At 48.2% G+C, this 18,423-nt stretch overlaps 1 protein-coding gene across 2 annotated transcripts in view; it reads left to right on the forward strand.

Moving 5' to 3' along the window:
- LOC119161038 (sperm-specific sodium:proton exchanger) overlaps nucleotides 1-18,423 on the forward strand; it is a 61,394-nt gene that overhangs the window by 4,395 nt on the left and 38,576 nt on the right. For both annotated transcript variants that reach the window (XM_075888338.1, XM_075888339.1), the window contains exons 2-3: nucleotides 12,350-12,579; nucleotides 15,089-15,184. In XM_075888338.1, the coding sequence (XP_075744453.1) occupies nucleotides 12,350-12,579; nucleotides 15,089-15,184 (326 nt within the window). The remainder of the gene's footprint in view (nucleotides 1-12,349; nucleotides 12,580-15,088; nucleotides 15,185-18,423) is intronic.

Raw genomic sequence — 18,423 nt, forward strand, 5'->3', positions numbered from 1 at the left:
AATTGAAAGAAAAATGATATGTGTAAGCCAAAGGGACAAGAAGAGAGATGTATCAGGAAACAAGCGGGTATTAAGAACAACATAGTCTAAATCAAGAATATGAAATGGCCATGGGCAGGGCATGTAGCGCGAAGGCTACATAAGCGCTGGTCATTAAGGATCGTAGACTGGATTGCAAGAGAAGGCAAGCAGAAAGTTAGGTGGGCATATAAGATTCGGAAGTTTGCCGGTATAAAGTGGCAGCAGCAAGTACAGGTGACTGGCAGAACATGGGAGAGGCCTTTGTCCTGCAGTGGGCGGAGTCAGCCTGTTGATGACACTGATGCTGCTACTGATGATGATGATGATGTGGCTATGCTATGTTTAACCCTCCTTTCTCTTCCTCTTCCTCCTTCTTAAAGAGGTACGGACACAACAACTTTGGCCTTGCGTTTTTCTGCTGCAATGTGTTGCTGGGGGCCTGTTAGTCATGACACGACACGTCGTTTGCTACAGCACGCGACAGATAATCAACTGCATCCCCCTCATTATTGATCAGTTTCAGTTTCGGTTTTATAGAACTCCAAAAACTGGGTGCAACAGTCGCCACCTAGCGTGTACAGATTTTGACCACGTCACCACACAGAAATGTGACACACTTCCGTAAGGTCCGCATCATGGATTACTTTCGAATAGGAAATGGGACTGCAGTGTCGCCAAACACAAATCTTTTTAAGCGTGTGCAACGACCCCGCACTCGCAACCAGCTGCAAAAAAAGTATAGACGGCGGGAACGAACGCGGAAAAAAAAAGCGGGTATGGCGTCGTCATAACTTGTTTTGTTGGTTGCAGCGCAGTGACGGGAGGAAAGTAAGGGGTCACCTCAGGTTCCCGTTTGAGGGTGTCAATGGCACTATGGAGTCGAAGGCTCACGCCAACTTCGAAATTATTTTAAAACACTTTCCCAACTATATTCGCTGCTGACATTTTACAGATGATATACGAATGTTTTTTTTTTTTTTTAGGGGGAATCAACACCACAGGCTATCTCGGCCACGAAACTTTGTGTCAGACTGTCAGTGCCCCTTTAAGAAGTAGTGACATGCTTTTGAGGCACCCCCAAAGGAACATATGTTGCTTCCATGGTGTGCACTATCAACGCTCTCTACACACCAGAGCCTGACAACACGCATTAAATTTTTTATATTTATTTTAATGTTTTCGTCCGCGGGAATCCGCAGACCAGTCCCATCGTGACGGACATTATCATGACAAGGCAACATAGTCCACTAGGCTGGCGGAATCTGTGTCCTGTGCAGCATATATCGCAGAAATCGCTGTCACATTTCTCTGGACGGCAATTCACCATGCAGTCGTTCATTGCGTGAAGCACGTGGGACGCACTGACAGTGAACTTACAGCTGTTGTTAGTATGTCGCGAGCTCCCGTCTTCCCGTGACGTCAGACTTGTGTTGACACGTCACCGCGAAGATACCCCTTCAATACCAAAACCACTCCTTTAACATATATCAAGTGTATTCCCAAGCGTTACAACACTCTCTTTAGGGCTCCCAACACCAGTGCTCTTATTTAGAGCGACAAACTAAACATACTTAATTAATGTCAGGATTGTAATGTAGTCGCATTGAGGGAAATGCATGAACGAGTAACGAAACAAGAGCACAGTACAAGTGGTGCACAAACTTACAACTGTATATTTTCGCAAAAGCACGTCAACTATACACGCTAAAACATTGAAGATAGCAGGGACTATGTCACAACGTGATTTTCATCCAAGCAAGTCATTTCAGGCAATCCGCGTGTTTCGGCTGTGTTGTCCTAACATAGCGGTTGTCAATAACGTTCAAGGCAGCCTCACTGAGGGCAGTACGGGCAGAGCCACACATCATGTCAGTATTACTTAGAAAAAAGGATATTTAGTCTTCTGTCTAGAGGTGCTGCTGATGCTGATGTGCATGGTGCCGTTCCCTTTATAACGAGTCGCCGTGAGTGTGGCGGCTTGTCAATAATAAAAAAAGTGTTAACACTCCAAATTAAGGGGAAAAGAAACAAATGAGAAAAATAAACGATTAAGAAGGCTGTGAGAGACGAGCTACTCTTCAAAAAAAGAGAGAGCGAGATAGAGGGGAGGGAGGGGTCTGTTCACTTCGCGACCCTCTGAAGAAATAACATCCTCAATCTTTCCAAGCTCTGCTTAGCGCGCTCCACCGCGCCTCTGTTCATCGTCCCACGTTCATCCTCGAAACCCAGTGCGACATGCAAGGAAGTGTCTCCTCTACATTGGGGTTCAATTTCCTTGCACTGCACCACAATGTGTTCGATTTTTTTCGTCCGCACACTCACAGACTCTACACAACACATCGCGCTGATCAATAGTCCGCTGGCGCTCCAAGGTGCGCAGGACCCAAGCTCGCGCCTCGAAGAGCAGGTTGCTTCCAAGGCTATTGTCATATATGGTCACCGCACCAATAGTCCGCTTGTGTTGTTCATATAAGGTAATAGAGCTCTTGCCCCCCACTCCCTGCAGCCACAGCCCATCTTCTTCTCCCTGGACATGGTCGCGCACATCCTCACATATTTCTGCCATGTGTCCGCCTGTATAGGTGTCGTGAAGAAGCCATATTTCTTCTCGAGGTGGTATATGAGCTTTGCCCAGTTGGTGCGCAAATATACACGTCGCTGAGGGGTAGTCGAAAAATTCGGTATATCCCACGTACCTGGGAATCAACTTTATGCGAAGCACGCGGAGGGAAGGTGACCGCCTTGCATTTTTTTTATTGAGCGACACGTCATGAAATGACGCTAAATATATGTACAAATGTTGCATGCTGAAACACATTGTTGAAGAGTTCTGTTGAAGAGTTTCAGGTGTTTATGTAACCAAATTTCCACTTGCACAAAGATGTCAACTGGAAATGTGTTTCAGCAACACCAGAAGCTGATATGAAGCGCTGATGCTCGCGAAGATGCTGGCCCTTGACACTGCTACATAAATCAATTTCGGCGCATCGCGCCTCACCACAAGGGACGTTAACCCGATGCGACGGCTGTATGAAAGGAACACATATGCAATGTTTATAAAATTGGGTAGGCAGCACTGCAACCACTATTGACGTTTCACGAAGATTAGCGTCTATTTGAAAAGTAGTTCCGAGACCTGGCCTAGCGCTGTGGTAGAATGCTTGACTGCCACGCAGAATGCTTGGGTTCGATTCCTGCTGGGACCCTGTAATTTATTATTTGTAATCGTCGGGTGGCAAACGCTGCCTATGCCAGCTTTTTCGTAACACTGAAATTTATTATATGCCTTCGTTGGGTCGCACTACCGATGTCGAGTATTGCTTAACGCTCAGGCGTTAAATTTGCCCGTGTGTGTTCTCGTCATTCCTGGGTGATACTAAGTGTAAATCACCTGTGGCACATACCCGCTTACCAGCGGCACATACCCGCCCGTGGGTATGTGCCACTGTCTGGTGGGAAGTGTTTGACGACGTACGCGACGGTATTATGATGCCATTCATATCTTGACCAGCGCGTCATATTCGTCAAACCATCATACCCTCCCATGCTAACTTTGGTTCACGCCAAGTTAAGGAGGTGACCACGAGAGCACCCAAACGCGAGCGGCAAGATAGATAGATAGATAGATAGATAGATAGATAGATAGATAAGCTCAAAGTCGCCGAAGTTCGCTAAGAAATGCTTCGCATTTAAAAGCATGTCGGGCGAGTCGCTCTTTTCGCAGCAAAGGCAAGCGACCATGTTCGGTCAATTTGCTTGTCACCTCCCGTGCCTTGAAGGTGGACCACCCGAGGTCTCCTTGAACTGCCTCAATAGCTAGTGCCCCATGCGATCCTGAAGCAGTGCGTCCGACCTCTTGCTGCCATCGTTCCAGTCATTCTCAGGTCGCATAAGACAGACAGAAAGCGGCGTTGCTGAAAGTCAGTGCCAGCACATGCACAGGCTTCCACATGTCACGAACCAGGAGATATCTGTTGAATCCCCATATGCTTATGCACCGGAGAACACACTGTGCCCGCAGGGCCATCCATCTGACTATTTTCTCGTGTTCCCTATATATGTCGCCTCCTGCACACAGCGTCACTTCGAGGTACTTGTACGATAAAGCAAACCCCAGCGCCTGTCCAGACTGGTTCAGGGTTTCGTTGCCCAGTGTCACACCCACCGGCTGTACTACAGTAATTTTCTTGGCGTTATAGCAAAGCCCCAGCTTTTTGACTTCCGCTGCGCAGATGTTGAGTAGTGCCTGCATGTCTCGATGATTATGTGTTGTAGGAATCGAGGCTAGACCACTGCCTTTGCGCGGGCTTTGCCGCCTTTTCTGCCGTTCTCATGTCCAGACATGTCTCCCCTCCTCCGCTGTATACCGCGCTGGGAGAGCGGAGTGACGTTTAACCTCCTCACCCAGTAGCGGATGTTGACTGTGGCGCCGCGCGCGGAGTTTCCCAAGAGGTTTTGCGCGCGTGCGTTGGGAGCGGGCAGAGGTGTTACACTCTAGAGGTGTTCTGTGGGGCAGATACTCTCCGGGAGAGCTGAGGGTGAGGGATGAAATCTTTTCCGTCCGTCGACTTCCGTCGCTCGGGGCTCGTAGGACTTCGCTGACGGCGGTGCCCGAGGCGAACACTCACCTTTCGTTGCCCCTCTGCGTACGCTCGGCCGAAGGGTAGTACGGTGTCCTAGTGCGTGGCCAGGCTCGACCCGTCTCCCTCCGAAGCCAACGCGAGCGCCTTTGCCCTCGCTCGAGCAACCGGGCCTTAGTCCCGGTGTCTCCGTGAATCACCTTTACCACGGAGACGTGCTCGTGGCACCCTGTGTAGTACTTTTATGCCCGTGGCGTGGATAAGCCTATTTGCTTTCCCGCCGCGCCTTTGCAATGGGCTGTACTGCATTTGGTGTTGCCACAGACAATAAAGTGTTGCGACCTTAAGCAGTATCGTGTTCTCGCCACGGCGACGGTTAACGCGTTCCCTGCGGCTCGCTAAGACCGGACCCACGCTAGTGGCCGCACTCCTTCGGGATGCGTGTACACTACACTGTCATTAAAACGATGGCATCTGCAAATGCTAGTCCCGGTACCTTGTGATTTCCGTAGTACTGTATTTCAGACTGAAGCCAAGAGAAGACCTCTCTATCGCTCGCTCAAGTCCTGACACATACAATAGGTATATAGTATCGGCGATGGAGGGCTGGCCTGGCGGAGACCCCTCGAAACCTCCACAGATTCTGTCGTGACCCCAGCAAAGGGCGTCGTAACTGTGTTACCTCTGTAAAACTGTTTAATTGTTGTCAGTAATGTTTCCGGGAGACCCAGGTATCTCAGGCAGTTAAAGAGATTGGCATGCGGAACATTGTCATGTGCCTTTTCCACATCCAGTAAGCAGGAAAGCAGTCTACGGTTTTCATTTCTGGCAATCTCGGCACACTGAGTAATCATGAAGAGGTTGTCTTTCAACCGTCTGCCCTTTGGAAAGCCATTCTGTAGCTCTGTGAGGAGACCTTTGGACTCCACCCACCCAGAGACTCAGTCTTTTATCACCTGCGGCAAGGCTCTGTATAGCGTGCAGGTGACTGTCAGTGATCTGTAGTCGCTTAGATGACTTGTATTGCCTCTTTTCTTATGGATCAACACTACTCTGCCGAGTCGTCATTCATTGAATATCTCCTCGCCATCCAACATGTTGGTGAAGCAACTGGCCAACTGTTCTTTGCAGTCTGAGCCTAGGCACTTAATAAGGCTAGCTGGTATGCCGTCACAGCCTTGTGGCTGTGTACGTCTGAAGGCGGGAGAGTGCCCGTTCGACACTCCTGTGTAAGAAAGCCCAGTTTGTCTATGAGGGGTGCGGAGTGGTCGGCACACTTTGAGTCTTGCTTTTAGGGCTGTCCTTTGCGCTTGTAGGGCTATACAGGTCCTCTAAATTTGTCGTTACATACCCTTTAAGGTCTACATCCTGGTGTCCTGTCTCGCTGTCCGTGATTTGGAGCTCCGGCTGTTCTTTTCTATCAAGCGACTGGACATAGTTCGAGAATTTCGCAGTCGTTGACTTTCCCTCCTCTCCTAGGTCATGTAACATTCGTCTATAGGCATTGGCTAGCTTCATTTGAACCAGGACCTGCATTTCATGCTTCAGCTTCAAGTAGTGCTGCCATTTGTCGCTACAAACCTTGATGTCTTTGGCCTTGACCGTACGGCCGTGGGCACGGTTCACTGCGTGAGATGTGGACGCCATCTGGCAATAATGGGAAACGAAGGCTTGCGTAGAACGCATGGTCGCTGGTAGGTAGCAGCACCATATCGTCTTGGTAATGCGTATACGAAACACCAGGCTTTTCGTGCACAGCGTCTCATTGTCGGGTCCACATAATTGCGTATAGCTATGCACTTTCCAGTAAAGAAACACACCACCTAATACTTAATTACTTATGTCACGCCCCAGATATGCGCAATATTTTCTTTTTGATCGACAATGTTCTCAAGTATGAACACAGCCGCTAGATCAAGGTTACTGGGTGTTGAGTAAGGATGGCTGAATTTTGTGACAGACAGACAAACTGATAAAAAGACTGACAGAACAAGATTACTGCGTTGAAATATCCAAAATATGACTATCGTCTTTCAAAAAAATTACAACAGCTCCTACTAAAGGGAACCATATGTAGAATGCGAAGCAGCACATGGGTCGACTTAAAGTTCCTATTGTAGAGAGGAACAAGATTATGTGCCGCAGTGGGTCACGCCTTTAGCAAGAGCCTCCTTCAAGACCATCTCAGTCATTTTCCTAAATACGTAGTAATTTCGATGGACGCAACGCAAAATCTTCAGAAGGCTGGAGTGGGTATTTTTTCTCATCAGCTTAATTGGTCTTTTGCGCTCCGATTGCCTGACTTCACACCAATTTATTTCGCAGAATTCTTGGCTAATACATTGGCTCTTCGAAAACTAAATTATCAGCAATCAAAAGCTATTATTATTTCGGATGCTTTGTCTGTATGTACACATCTCACGTCCGCAAAGTAGTCTCCTCTTCTCAGGATATTTTGGTCTCTCGTACCGCATAGTCTATCAGAAGTTTGGTTTATTTGGGTCCCCGGGCACGTTGGAATTGAACTAAATGAAATTGCTGATTCGCTCGCTTCGGCATCTTTAAATTTCTCGGTGGTGCTAGTAGCTCCACAGTTTCCTTTTATTACTGCCGAACGATTCGAACGCCAGTTAATCTTAAAAATCAACGAAACGTCGCTTCTACAATCTGAAGAATTTAGGCACTTGCAATTCACATGGAACATCGCAAAATGCCTTTCCCGTCAATGTGAGGTGACCCTCACAAGCTTTCGCTGTATAGAGTTCCTCTGTTAAATTTTTATCTCAACAAATCAGGATTTTCATTAACTAACCTATGTGTAGTTTGCAATGAACCGGAAACAATAGATCATTTTCTTCTCTCATGCCGCCGCTTCGCCTCACTGCGCCGAATAATTCTTGAAAGACCGATTGGTATGATCGGATTGCCAGTCAATACATCCACCCTATTATCGTTTGGAGCCAGTCAGTTGGGTGTGGGCCGCAGTGCTATTCTGTCAGCGCTACATAAATTCATTCAGGCAACCGGAAGGATACGCTGCTAGTGGTACTGCCAGATATATCCAATTCTTTCTCCCCATTCCTCATTCTTGTTAATTTGTTTTATATATTCTGGTTTATCGCATTCTTCTGCAATTTTTCACATTTTTTGAAAGGAACATTATTATTGCTCCTATCTAATTTCTCTTCATTTTTTTAGCAAGCGTTGTAAAAAATGATCTACTATGAGGTACAGCGTGGCCAATCCCCCATCTGGGTATGAGCCAAGATCTCCTAGGAGACAAGACAAGACAAGCAAGAGGAGCCGAGCGCGAGCTGTTCCCCCGAGCGTTGCGTTTCCTGCGTCGGTTGCTGCCGCCCGCTTTCCGCAGTCAGTAGACCTGCTGTGCAAGCACTACTTACGCCAATAAACACCGTTTCAGAGTGGTGGAGGTGCTGGGTAACTCAACCTGGAACTCCGCAACAGGTAACTACCTGCCATCCCGGACATGGCTGAAGAAAACACCCAGCAAGGTAAGACCCAGCCTCCGATGGTCATCGTGCCCACTGCGCTACACGTGCGCGATCCACCTTTTTTCGACGGTACTGATGAGCAAGACGTAGAAGATTGGCTGTCGACATTTGAAAAGGTAGGCGCAAGCAACAAGTGGGACGACACATCGTTAGCTGCAATATGTACCCTTCTACCTGAAAGAGGTAGCGAGTCTCTGGTTTCACAACCACCACTCGGAATTCGCCACTTGGGCTGCCTTTAAGCTACTCATTACCGATGTGTTGGTCGCCCCGAGGTACGCAAGCTTCGCGCCAAACAGCGCCTACGGGGACGCGCACAGCTTCAGGGAGAAGGCTTCACAAGCTACATCGAGGATGTGCTCGACTTGTGCAAGCGCCTTGACCCTTTAGTGATCGAGGTAGACAAAATCAAACACATTTTGAAGGGGATAGACGACGACGCCTTCCAGATGCTGCTGGCCAAGGGCCCACGTACCGTGTCCGAACTCGCCACTCTTTGCCAGAGCTTCGAGGAGTTGCGCAAACAACGGGTCATGACACGGCGGCCAGCGGCTACCGATGAAATTCTCGTGGCATTGAGCCTGGGTGGAGACCACAGCACAATCATGTCGGAAATCAAACGATATGTGCGCGAGGAGGTGGCCCGACAACTTTCGTGCCTGTCGTATCTACCGGCAACGGAACCCTCTTCTGAGCGTCTCGCGCCCGCCATCAGGCAGGTAATACAGGCGCAGGTCTCTGAGGCACTGCCGTCCGTCTCTCAGACAGCACTCGTCACCGCGCCATTGACTTACGCTGCTGTTGCTGCTACTCCGCCACGACCTCCGCTTGGGCCGACTCCCCAGCCTGTACGAGTATCAACGACGCCATTTCCAGCAACACAACTGCGCTATAACGGAAACCCTTGGCGCACAGTTGACAATCGCCCGATCTGTTACGCATGCGGATATCCAGGTCACGTGGCGCGCTTCTGTCACCGGCGCTTCGCAACGGACCCGACTGCACCTCCGAGGTACCCTGACTACTCTTTACCGGCCCCGTACAACGCGCAACGAGAACTGCCACGTCAATGCGACCGACAATCAGTGGAACGCGACCCGTCACCAACCGAACTAGACCACCGCCCTGCTGCCGACTACCAACCATTCGGTCCACGTCGCTCGTCCTCACCACGCCGCTACCGTTCTCCGTTCCCTCTGCATCGCCGACCGAACCCGGTAGAGACGGAAAACTGACTGCCGCAGCTCCGGAGGCACGAGCTGCGAAATCGTCGCATTGTACAAGTCCTCGCCCGTCCCCCACAAACGTTCTGGAAGTGTTTGTTGAAGGTCTACGAACTCTTGCGCTTGTTGACACGGGTGCCGCCGTATCTGTGATGAGTCAGAAACTCTGACGTTTGATACGAAAAGTAACGACGCCGCCTTCCGACGTTTTGCTGAATACCGCGAGTGCGCAACCAATTCGACCAGTCGGAGCATGTACGGCGAGAGTAAGGACGTCCTGTACCACATCACGTTTCTCGTGTTGACCACTTGTTCCCACGACGTGATACTTGGGTGGGATGTTTTGTCACGCCACCACGCCGTAATTGACTGCGCTCGCGTGCAGGTGGAATTTTCTGTGTTTTCAGATGCGCCATCTACCGACAACGAGCGTACTCACCTTGGCAAGCTTCTTGTTGCTTTCGATGTTGATGTTCCTCCTCTTAGTGCCATCGTTGTCCCCGTCAATCGCACTGAATTGTCCGGCTCTACCGTTGTGTTCTCCCCATCTGACGTTTTCAGTCGCCGCCACGGTACCTCTCTGCCATACGCCGTTCTGCCACCTCACCAAGATACTTCCGGAATTGTCGTTTGCAATCCTAGCTCATGCCCTCTCACCTTAATAGCTCACGAAACACTGGGCTATGTTCATCCTGTTGATGACAACGTTATTGTGCCTATTGAGTGCCACGACCCTGGCTAGCAACCTTCTGGTACCTTGTAGCAGAACTACAAGGTACCAGAAGCGGGAGCACTGCAGCGTTCGGTCAGGGAAGCACTGACGCAGTTTGCGCCTCTGTAATTGCAGAGCAGGTGGATGATATGCTTCAGCGCGGTGTCATCAAACCATCTTCTAGCCCCTGGTCTTCAGCTGTTGTGCTAGTGGAGAAAAAAGACGGTTCGATTAGATTTTGTGTCGACAACAGGCGACTGAACAAAATTACACGGAAAGATGTATACTCTCTTCCCCGCATCGACGACGCTATCGATTGCCTACAAGGTGCCGAATTATTTTCTTCGCTGGACTTACGTTCAGGTTACTGGCAGGTTCCGATGGCAGAGTGTGACCGTCCCAAAACAGCGTTCGTTACGCCTGATGGCCTATATGAATTCATGGTTATGCCATTCGGTCTGTGCAATGCATCCGCAACATTTGAACGAATGATGGACAGCATTTTACGCGGCCTTAAATGGCAAATATGCTTATGTTACCTCGATGATGTTATCGTTTTTTCTCCTGATTTCCCTACCCACGTCGACCATCTGCGCACAATTCTTCAGTGTCTTACTAAGACAAACCTCCAGCTTAACCTGAAGAAGTGCCGCTTTGGGGCTCGCCAACTTACTATACTTGGTCACGTTGTGTCAAAAGATGCAATTTGCCCCGACCCGGACAAACTTCGAGCCGTAGCCAGCTTTCCGAAGCCGACTTCACTCAAAGAACTTAGGAGCTTCATCGGCTTGTGCTCGTATTTTCGTCGTTTCGTCCACAACTTTGTAACAATAATAGCCCCACTTACACAACTACTTAACGGTCCAGCTAATCTTTCTAGTTGGACCCCGGCGTGCGACGAAGCTTTCCTTACACTGCGCTGCCTGCTTACGTCTGAAACGGGGTTTATTTGCGTAAGTAGTACTTGCACAGCAGGTCTACTGATGCGGAAAGCGGGCGGCAGCAACCGACGCAGTAAACGCAACGCTCGGGGGAACAGCTCGCGCTCGGCTCCTCTTGCTAAAGGCGTGACCCACTGCGGCACATAATCTTCTTCCTCTGTACACGTTCATCACCTCCAGCTTGCCTGATGTTAACACGTCTTTGCAAGTGGAGCACACCATGAATTCACTGTAGTTTCTGTTGCTGTTACTCGTCCCGAACTCTTGTGGGAGCACGCCATGCGGGTTAATCGTCACGCCACGTGCGAGCACGTGAGCTCATCGTGCGTCTGCAGAATCTCGTTCCCCGATGCAATCACGTGATTGCTGAGAGAGTGTGAAGGGGATACAGCCTCTTACACAGCCACTTACGCAGGCTTGAACACGCTAGCGCGTGAGCACGTTCTAGCAGTGTTTGGGCCAGCTAGTGGCGCATGCGCAGCGAAGGTGGTTACGCACACCGGATAGAGCTTCACCATAAACTCACAGGGCCCTTCACGCATTTGCCTCAAGTGACTATATACTCTGTTTCAACCGTCAGGTGCAACAATGTGAAATATCTAAGAAGTCCCTTCTCGTATGCTACCATGCATGGTCACTTCTTTTGAAAAGCGAAAGCCCTATTTATTTATTTATTTATTTATTTATTTATTTATTTATTTATTTATTTATTTATTTATTTATTTATTTATTTATTTATTTACTCATATGTCTCATCAATCACAAAAACTGGCCGGTGTCCCGCGTCGGCGTCTCCCGCCTGGGTCAACTCGAGTTATGCGAAATATCATAATTACGGGAAGACGCCACCATATATTACGTCGGAATTAAAACAGAAATCGCGAAAATTTGTGTCATTATGATTTCATTGTGACGCCACGTCACATGAGGATGTCATCATACGGAATCACATGAAATTGCCACAGCTCCCTCTGAAACAATCAGGCTTGACAGGATGGCGAGTATACGACAACATTGCGTAAGCATGGCAATGTCCCGTGTAGTGTAAGGCAAAACTGCGATTGAGTCTAGTTTGATGGTTGTTACATGAAGTAAATCCGGCAATATCTAGAATGCAAATGCATGTACGTTAGTTGTTACATTACGTAATTTCGACGATGTCCAGTGTGACATAACATATTTGGTCTGCTTGTTACATTGCGTGAATTCAGCAATGCCCGGAAAAGTATGACTCTGTGCGCTGGTAGTGGCATTGTGCAAACTCAGCAATGTACAGAATGACATAACGTGGTGTGCTTGTTCAGCAATTTACAGAATTCTATAATCCGGCGCTCTTCTCTCTTCGGGAAACGTTGTATAGGATACGTGAGCGACTCGGAGTTGGAGCGGCTGACGCTGGCGAACGCACTGCGTTACCTACGCCACATATCACGCGGGGCCGCTCACGCTGAGCGAGCCGAGGCGAGGTTCGTGCCCGTGGACTGGCGCTGGGTGACCGGACGCACCTACATCGCCGACCTGCGCAAACCGTCGGCCAAGGGACCAGCCGCCCTGCAGCTGGCCGCCATGAGGGAAGCCGACGGAATTGGGGTACGTCGGTGCCACATGGTTAAAGTTATAAGATATGAACCGTGAACAAAACATGTTGTCGGGCTAATTGGTTCATGCTGTGCAAAACGTAAGGACGAAACCTAAGACGAAGAAAACAAGAGTACAGGAAAGAGCGTTGCTTTCAACCAAGTTTATTTGAAGGAAGGCTCCATTTTATGCAGTGCGTACAGGCGTTCAGCTATACAGTGGCTCAAACAAATGAAGTACAATCGCATGTTCGTTTAATCATGCTCTCAAAAAGTAGCGCTTCTATACTGTACGCCTGGTAACAGACGTCTCACTGACAGAAACATCTCGCATGGCATTGACAAAGTATTTCCGCATAGATGACATCCTGTCCCAGCGCTTCCATTATTTCTTTCTATCCATGCGCAAACGCGTGCTCTTTGACGGTAGCCGTCGATTCGCTTTAGTTCATGGAGTGGTCGTGATGCTACGCCACATAAAGGATAGGGCTGCGTGCTTGCGTCCCACATGTATCTGTGCACAACTAAACAAAAAAATTACTTAATATGATTTTCATTTTGAGGCATCACATAAAGGGTTCTCTCCCCCATGACCACAAAGCACACGAGAAGGCTGGGCGATGGGTGACAGCAGGAAAGGGCTAGGAGAGGGTGGTGAACTGCTGGATTGGGCGCATCTGGCTGGCATTGTAAAAATTGAGAAGGCGCTGCCTGTCCGCTTGTTTTGTTCGCCTTGTGTAGAGTTCTCCTTTTGAGCATAATATGACTCGTTGCGCCTCGTATAGTCGAAATTGCAATCACGACAGTTAACATCTGTCGGCTATACGGTGGTGAGCCTATACGGTGTGGTTTTCCGCTGTCACTGAAGTTTAGTATTATTTTGTGCCTGCGCTGTAGTGACGTTTATAAATTTAGTGACGTTTACCAATGCTTTCAACGTGATGTTGTATAGATAGCTAATCATAAGCTATAACGATACCCTGAATTTGAAATGATATATTTAAATCTCTTTTCACTGCCCAGCAAAAGACCTATGCACCAACACTTATTGTATACTGTTCAGATTGTAACTCGCAACTTTCAAGTTGTCATGGCGCTGAATAGGGCTGATTCGTTATTCATGACCATAAAATAATGGCGCGAAAAACGATGGACAAACACGCGGAGACAAACGAGCGTGCAGACAAGAGACATAAAATATCAGAACAACTTGTCTGCACGCGTGCACTTTCGCTTACAATAAATCCGTGCTATCTATAGCCTAACACTCTGTCGTTCTGAAGGCGGAAGCCGACGGATGAAAACCAAGGATGGATGGATGAAAAACTTTTATTGGGGTCCTGAAGGATTCCACCCCCGTTCTATAGGGGTAGGATCACGAGCCGCTCCCACGTTTGGACGGGAAGGCCCAGCCTCACCGCCGCATCGTGGGCCTTCTGGACAGCCTTGAGTTGTTGTATGAGAACCGGACTCGTGAGCAATAAATGAAAGGAGTTCTCAGAAAATTCTTCATGTTTTCTTTGTAAAGAGGGGCACCTCCAAGGAAGCTTAAAGAAAATTGCTGGAGTGGAAGCTCCCGCAATGCTTTGCCAGCAGTAGTGAAGCCAGCTTTTGCCCTCCAAAGATCTGAGAAACACGCTATTTTCTGGTGGTGTCCACATATCAGTCAAGTTACTTCGATTTGTTGGTCTAAGTGCTACGTTAATTATAAATTAAAAGATAGTTCTTTCTGAACAAATAACTCGCAGAGTCTATAGTATCAGTGACTTCATCTCCAATGAAATATGCCTTGGATTCAAGGCTTACTGAAGAAAACTAGTGACACAAGGATGCACTTTGAACACTATCTGACCCTAAAAGGTTGCCACGTTAAACTCGTTGGGCGTGCGAGGAAAACGCTCCTTCTCAATCGCCGAACGTCAACAGCTCATCATGTCCCTAGTAATAGGGCTTCCGCAGCCGCTATTTTACGGTTGGCAAGGCTTCACTTGTGGGCAAGAACTTCCGCTCCAACAATTTTTTTTAAACATTCTTGATGAAAACGAAGTTTTCTACTGTGTCGTACGTACGAACGGGAATAACTGCCTTAGGCAGGCAAACCGATGTTTCGGTGGACGGGACTACTTTTGTGAAAGGAAGGTGCCTCGTCAACCTCATCCTCAACTGGTCCAATCAAATCAAGTTAGTTGATGATGCCACGTCACTTGGTGTTTCGGTCTGTACCTTCCATCTATAGTTATGGCTGAACTCTCCTACGGGTGCGAGAGTTGTCCCCTCTCCGAGACCACATGTTCTCTGCGAGGCGTTCACTGGCTAGCGGTCAGTACGACAAGCACAATAAGCGTATGTGCACATTGCATACCTTTCTTCAAGATGACTACCGATTGAAATAAATAATCAGTCAGTGTTTTTGTTCGAGGTCTATTCGCCTCTGCGTCGTGTGCTAAACAGTTTAACCTCGCTTGCCCACCTTCACTGCAGTTCTAATGGCTAACTGTTTTATTTATCGTTTTTTTTTACAGATCGAGCAAATACACGAAAACTTGAGCACCGACCAGGAAGTCATCAACATGAAGGCTTACGAGTTTGCCATCGAAAATGCCATCCGCATACAGAGGGTGAGTGTAGCCATAATCCACTGAATGTAACTCTCAAATGACGATGTCACCAACTATAGTAGCGTATTCATACGAATCAGAGTTTTCCGTAACGCGTTACAGGCATGGTCGTTGGCAGGGGGTCCAAAAGAAGCACTGGACTTTTCCTCAAGCTACACCAGCGCTTTTTCCCTTCCCCAGCCGCGATGCAACGCGCGTTTACTCCCACCCCCCATACCAAAATTCTGCCGTTGCCCAAGCAATCAATTAACTTGTATTCAATTACACTTCCTTGTAACTTTGTAATATAGTTTAATACTGATTGATTTGTGGGGTTTAACGTCCCAAAACCACCATATGATTATGAGAGACGCTGTAGTGGAGGGCTCCGGAAATTTAGACCACCTGGGCTTCTTTAACGTGCACCCAAATCGGAGTACACGGGCCTAAAACATTTCCGCCTACATCGGAAATGCAGCCGCCACAGCCGGGATTTGATCCCGCAATCTGTGGGTCAGCAGCCGAGTACCTTAGCCGCTAGACCACCGTGGTGGGGTTATAGTTTAATACGTTTACGAAACGCTAACGTTCTTGGTAATTCAATTACGCTTCCTCGTGACTGATTACCGTTAATAAATTCTTTTTTTTCTTTCAACATCGTGTGGCAACCAGCCTTCTACGGCCGTTCTCGTGTCGAAAAATGTGCGAACGCTCTTGGAGACCTTACATCCCGTCAAACGGGGTGTCGCTACGGCAGCGTTTTCTTCTACTTTTTTTTCACCTGTACCCTACCTGCAATGTCTTATCGTAGTGCCAGCAACAGCGAAGCGCGACACCTCATAGAGCACATGGACACCAGTATCGAAACACCATGCCACTACGAACTGTCACGCAAGGCGTTCCTACATAATACCACCCTTCCCTTCAGCGCATGCATGCATTGGTGCATCCACTCTTGACGAGAGAACGTGCAGGAATCTGCGCCAACTTTGAAAAAAGCAACTCCTGCTGAAAGTTAACATCGTGTAACAATATACCACAAGCTTAATGAAAACCAGAATATTAGGTATCCGTCAAAAAGAAACGAGCCCTCAAAAAGCTCCTATCCCTCGTTCGGTGACAGAAGCCACAATAAGCCTCCCCCGGCATTTCTCTATCACGCGCGCCATGAGAGTTCGCTGTTGTATGAGTAAATATGTGTTATTGTGTTACAGCAGTAAAAAAATTTGACGGAATGTGGTAAAGGTTTTTGACTTCCCGCGAAGTTGATGCGAGAGATCCTTGGAGATGTAGCTCGGCGGGGGTGAAGTATTCGACAGGAGACGTTCAATGATTATGGGCAAACTGTATTACATTTGCATATGGTATTTACAAGCGGGAAGGCTAATTTGCACCTAATAATGGGTGCAACCAAGAGGCCCTCCGCACTTCTACACATCACTAGGTGTTAGAGCCCAGGCCACTGCGAGGAAGTACGCAGCACACCGTGGTTACACACCGTGATTCTACCACGCCGTGGTTACAGCCCAGACTGCTCCTCCACGGCCTGTGATGTTTACAAGCGAAGTACACAGGGGCTGGGGGAGAGGGAGAGAGAGAGAGAGAGAGAGAGAGAATAAGATGAGGGGCGAAGAGAGCAGTTCGGTCCAGTGCGAATGGCGTTCTGCTTTCCCCCGCTGCTGACACCAGTCTCCAACTGGCCCCCGTCCGTGGCTCGCATTCCAAAGCTCATGCGTCCACCGGCTCGAGTCTCTCTTATTATTGCGCGCGCTGACAGACTCTCAAGTGCGCTTATATTTGGTGGGGAGAAGAGTTCGTTCTTCGATTCGTATGTAAGACAAGGCTTCAGTTACCGGAGACGAGTTCTGAGCCTGCAAACAGTTTATTGGCCCGACACTCAGGAGAACGTGCCTTCTCGTCGGCGCCTTCCATTCCTGGTCCGAAGACCATGACGCTCTGCGGCGTAACTCAAGCCCGGCCCTTCACGTTTCCCCTAGGAGTGTAACTGAGCTCTGGGTCTGTTTGGTTAGCCTAAACATAACAGGCCGAGATATTGCGTTGGGTAAGCCTGCGCTCGTATACTCCCCGCCCCAAGACCATGACACTCCGCGGCATAACTCGTGCCGGGGCCTTACAGTGAGGCTAAAGCTATCGTGTCCATTTCTGGGACTGCTCAGTCACTATTGTGACGTTAAATTTATGCCGTGATTTTACTACTTCACGCCTTCATTTGTACATTTTTCTACTATATTTTTCCTTTGGCTGATACCTTTCGCTATACTGTTGCTGTGAAGTGTTTACTAACACATTGTAAAGGAGGTCTCGATACAGTCTCTTGACCTATGGCACCTCCTTTTGTATACTAATTGCCTCAATTCATACCCAACATTTATTAATAAAGTTCTGAATAATGATTTAGAAGGATTAACAGTTACTGACCACCGTAACAATTAAATATAAAGGAAGTAACTGTAACTGTAATCGCTTGTCAACAATACGGTAGACGTGCTAATAAGGCTGCCGTACGGGGGCCGAAACGTGCATTTGTTTGCTTTTAATCGTGGTCAGTGCAATGTTTTTGTCTTCATGTCGGTGTCTGACCAGACGGGTTTCCGTCCAGCTGTCGATTTCACTTCCTACCTTCTGTAACGCGTGAAAATCTTACTTGAATCCACCTTCATTGTTGCTACAGTATTTGTGTGCTACAGTATTACAATACAGTGCTACAGTATTAGCCAGAAACTCGATTTCTTTTTTTAGTCAGAGCAAGTGAAGGCATGCTGATACATCGATCACCCAGCGTTTGCATTTGATTGGCCTCCATAATCTCTCGTGTTAGCTACTGATGGTGTTTGGTTACAACAGTGTACTTTTCGAATTCCGGTCTGTAACCAGAATGTCTACAATAGATGCCCAAATGACCTTGCCCAGCTGAGTATACATTGTAATGATGCTCCTTTAAACGCTCATTTAGGCACCGGCCCGTTTGCCCAACATATATCTTGCCACATGACAACGGGAGCAAATAAACGACGGCTATCACACATGCTACGAATAGCCTTCTATGTTTTATTGTGCACCAGCTCCTTCGTGCGGACTGTGCATTCACCCGTTTGCAGAGCGCTGAAATCGTAGAGATTGTGGTTGCAGACCGGAATTCGAAAAGTGCACTGTCGTAGCCAAACACCATTATTAGCTAATACGGTAGATTATTCAGGCCAATCAAACGCAAATGCTGGGTAATCGATGTATGAGCATGC

This window comes from Rhipicephalus microplus, chromosome 3 (assembly GCF_043290135.1).
Source record: "Rhipicephalus microplus isolate Deutch F79 chromosome 3, USDA_Rmic, whole genome shotgun sequence".
NCBI lineage: Eukaryota > Metazoa > Arthropoda > Arachnida > Ixodida > Ixodidae > Rhipicephalus > Rhipicephalus microplus.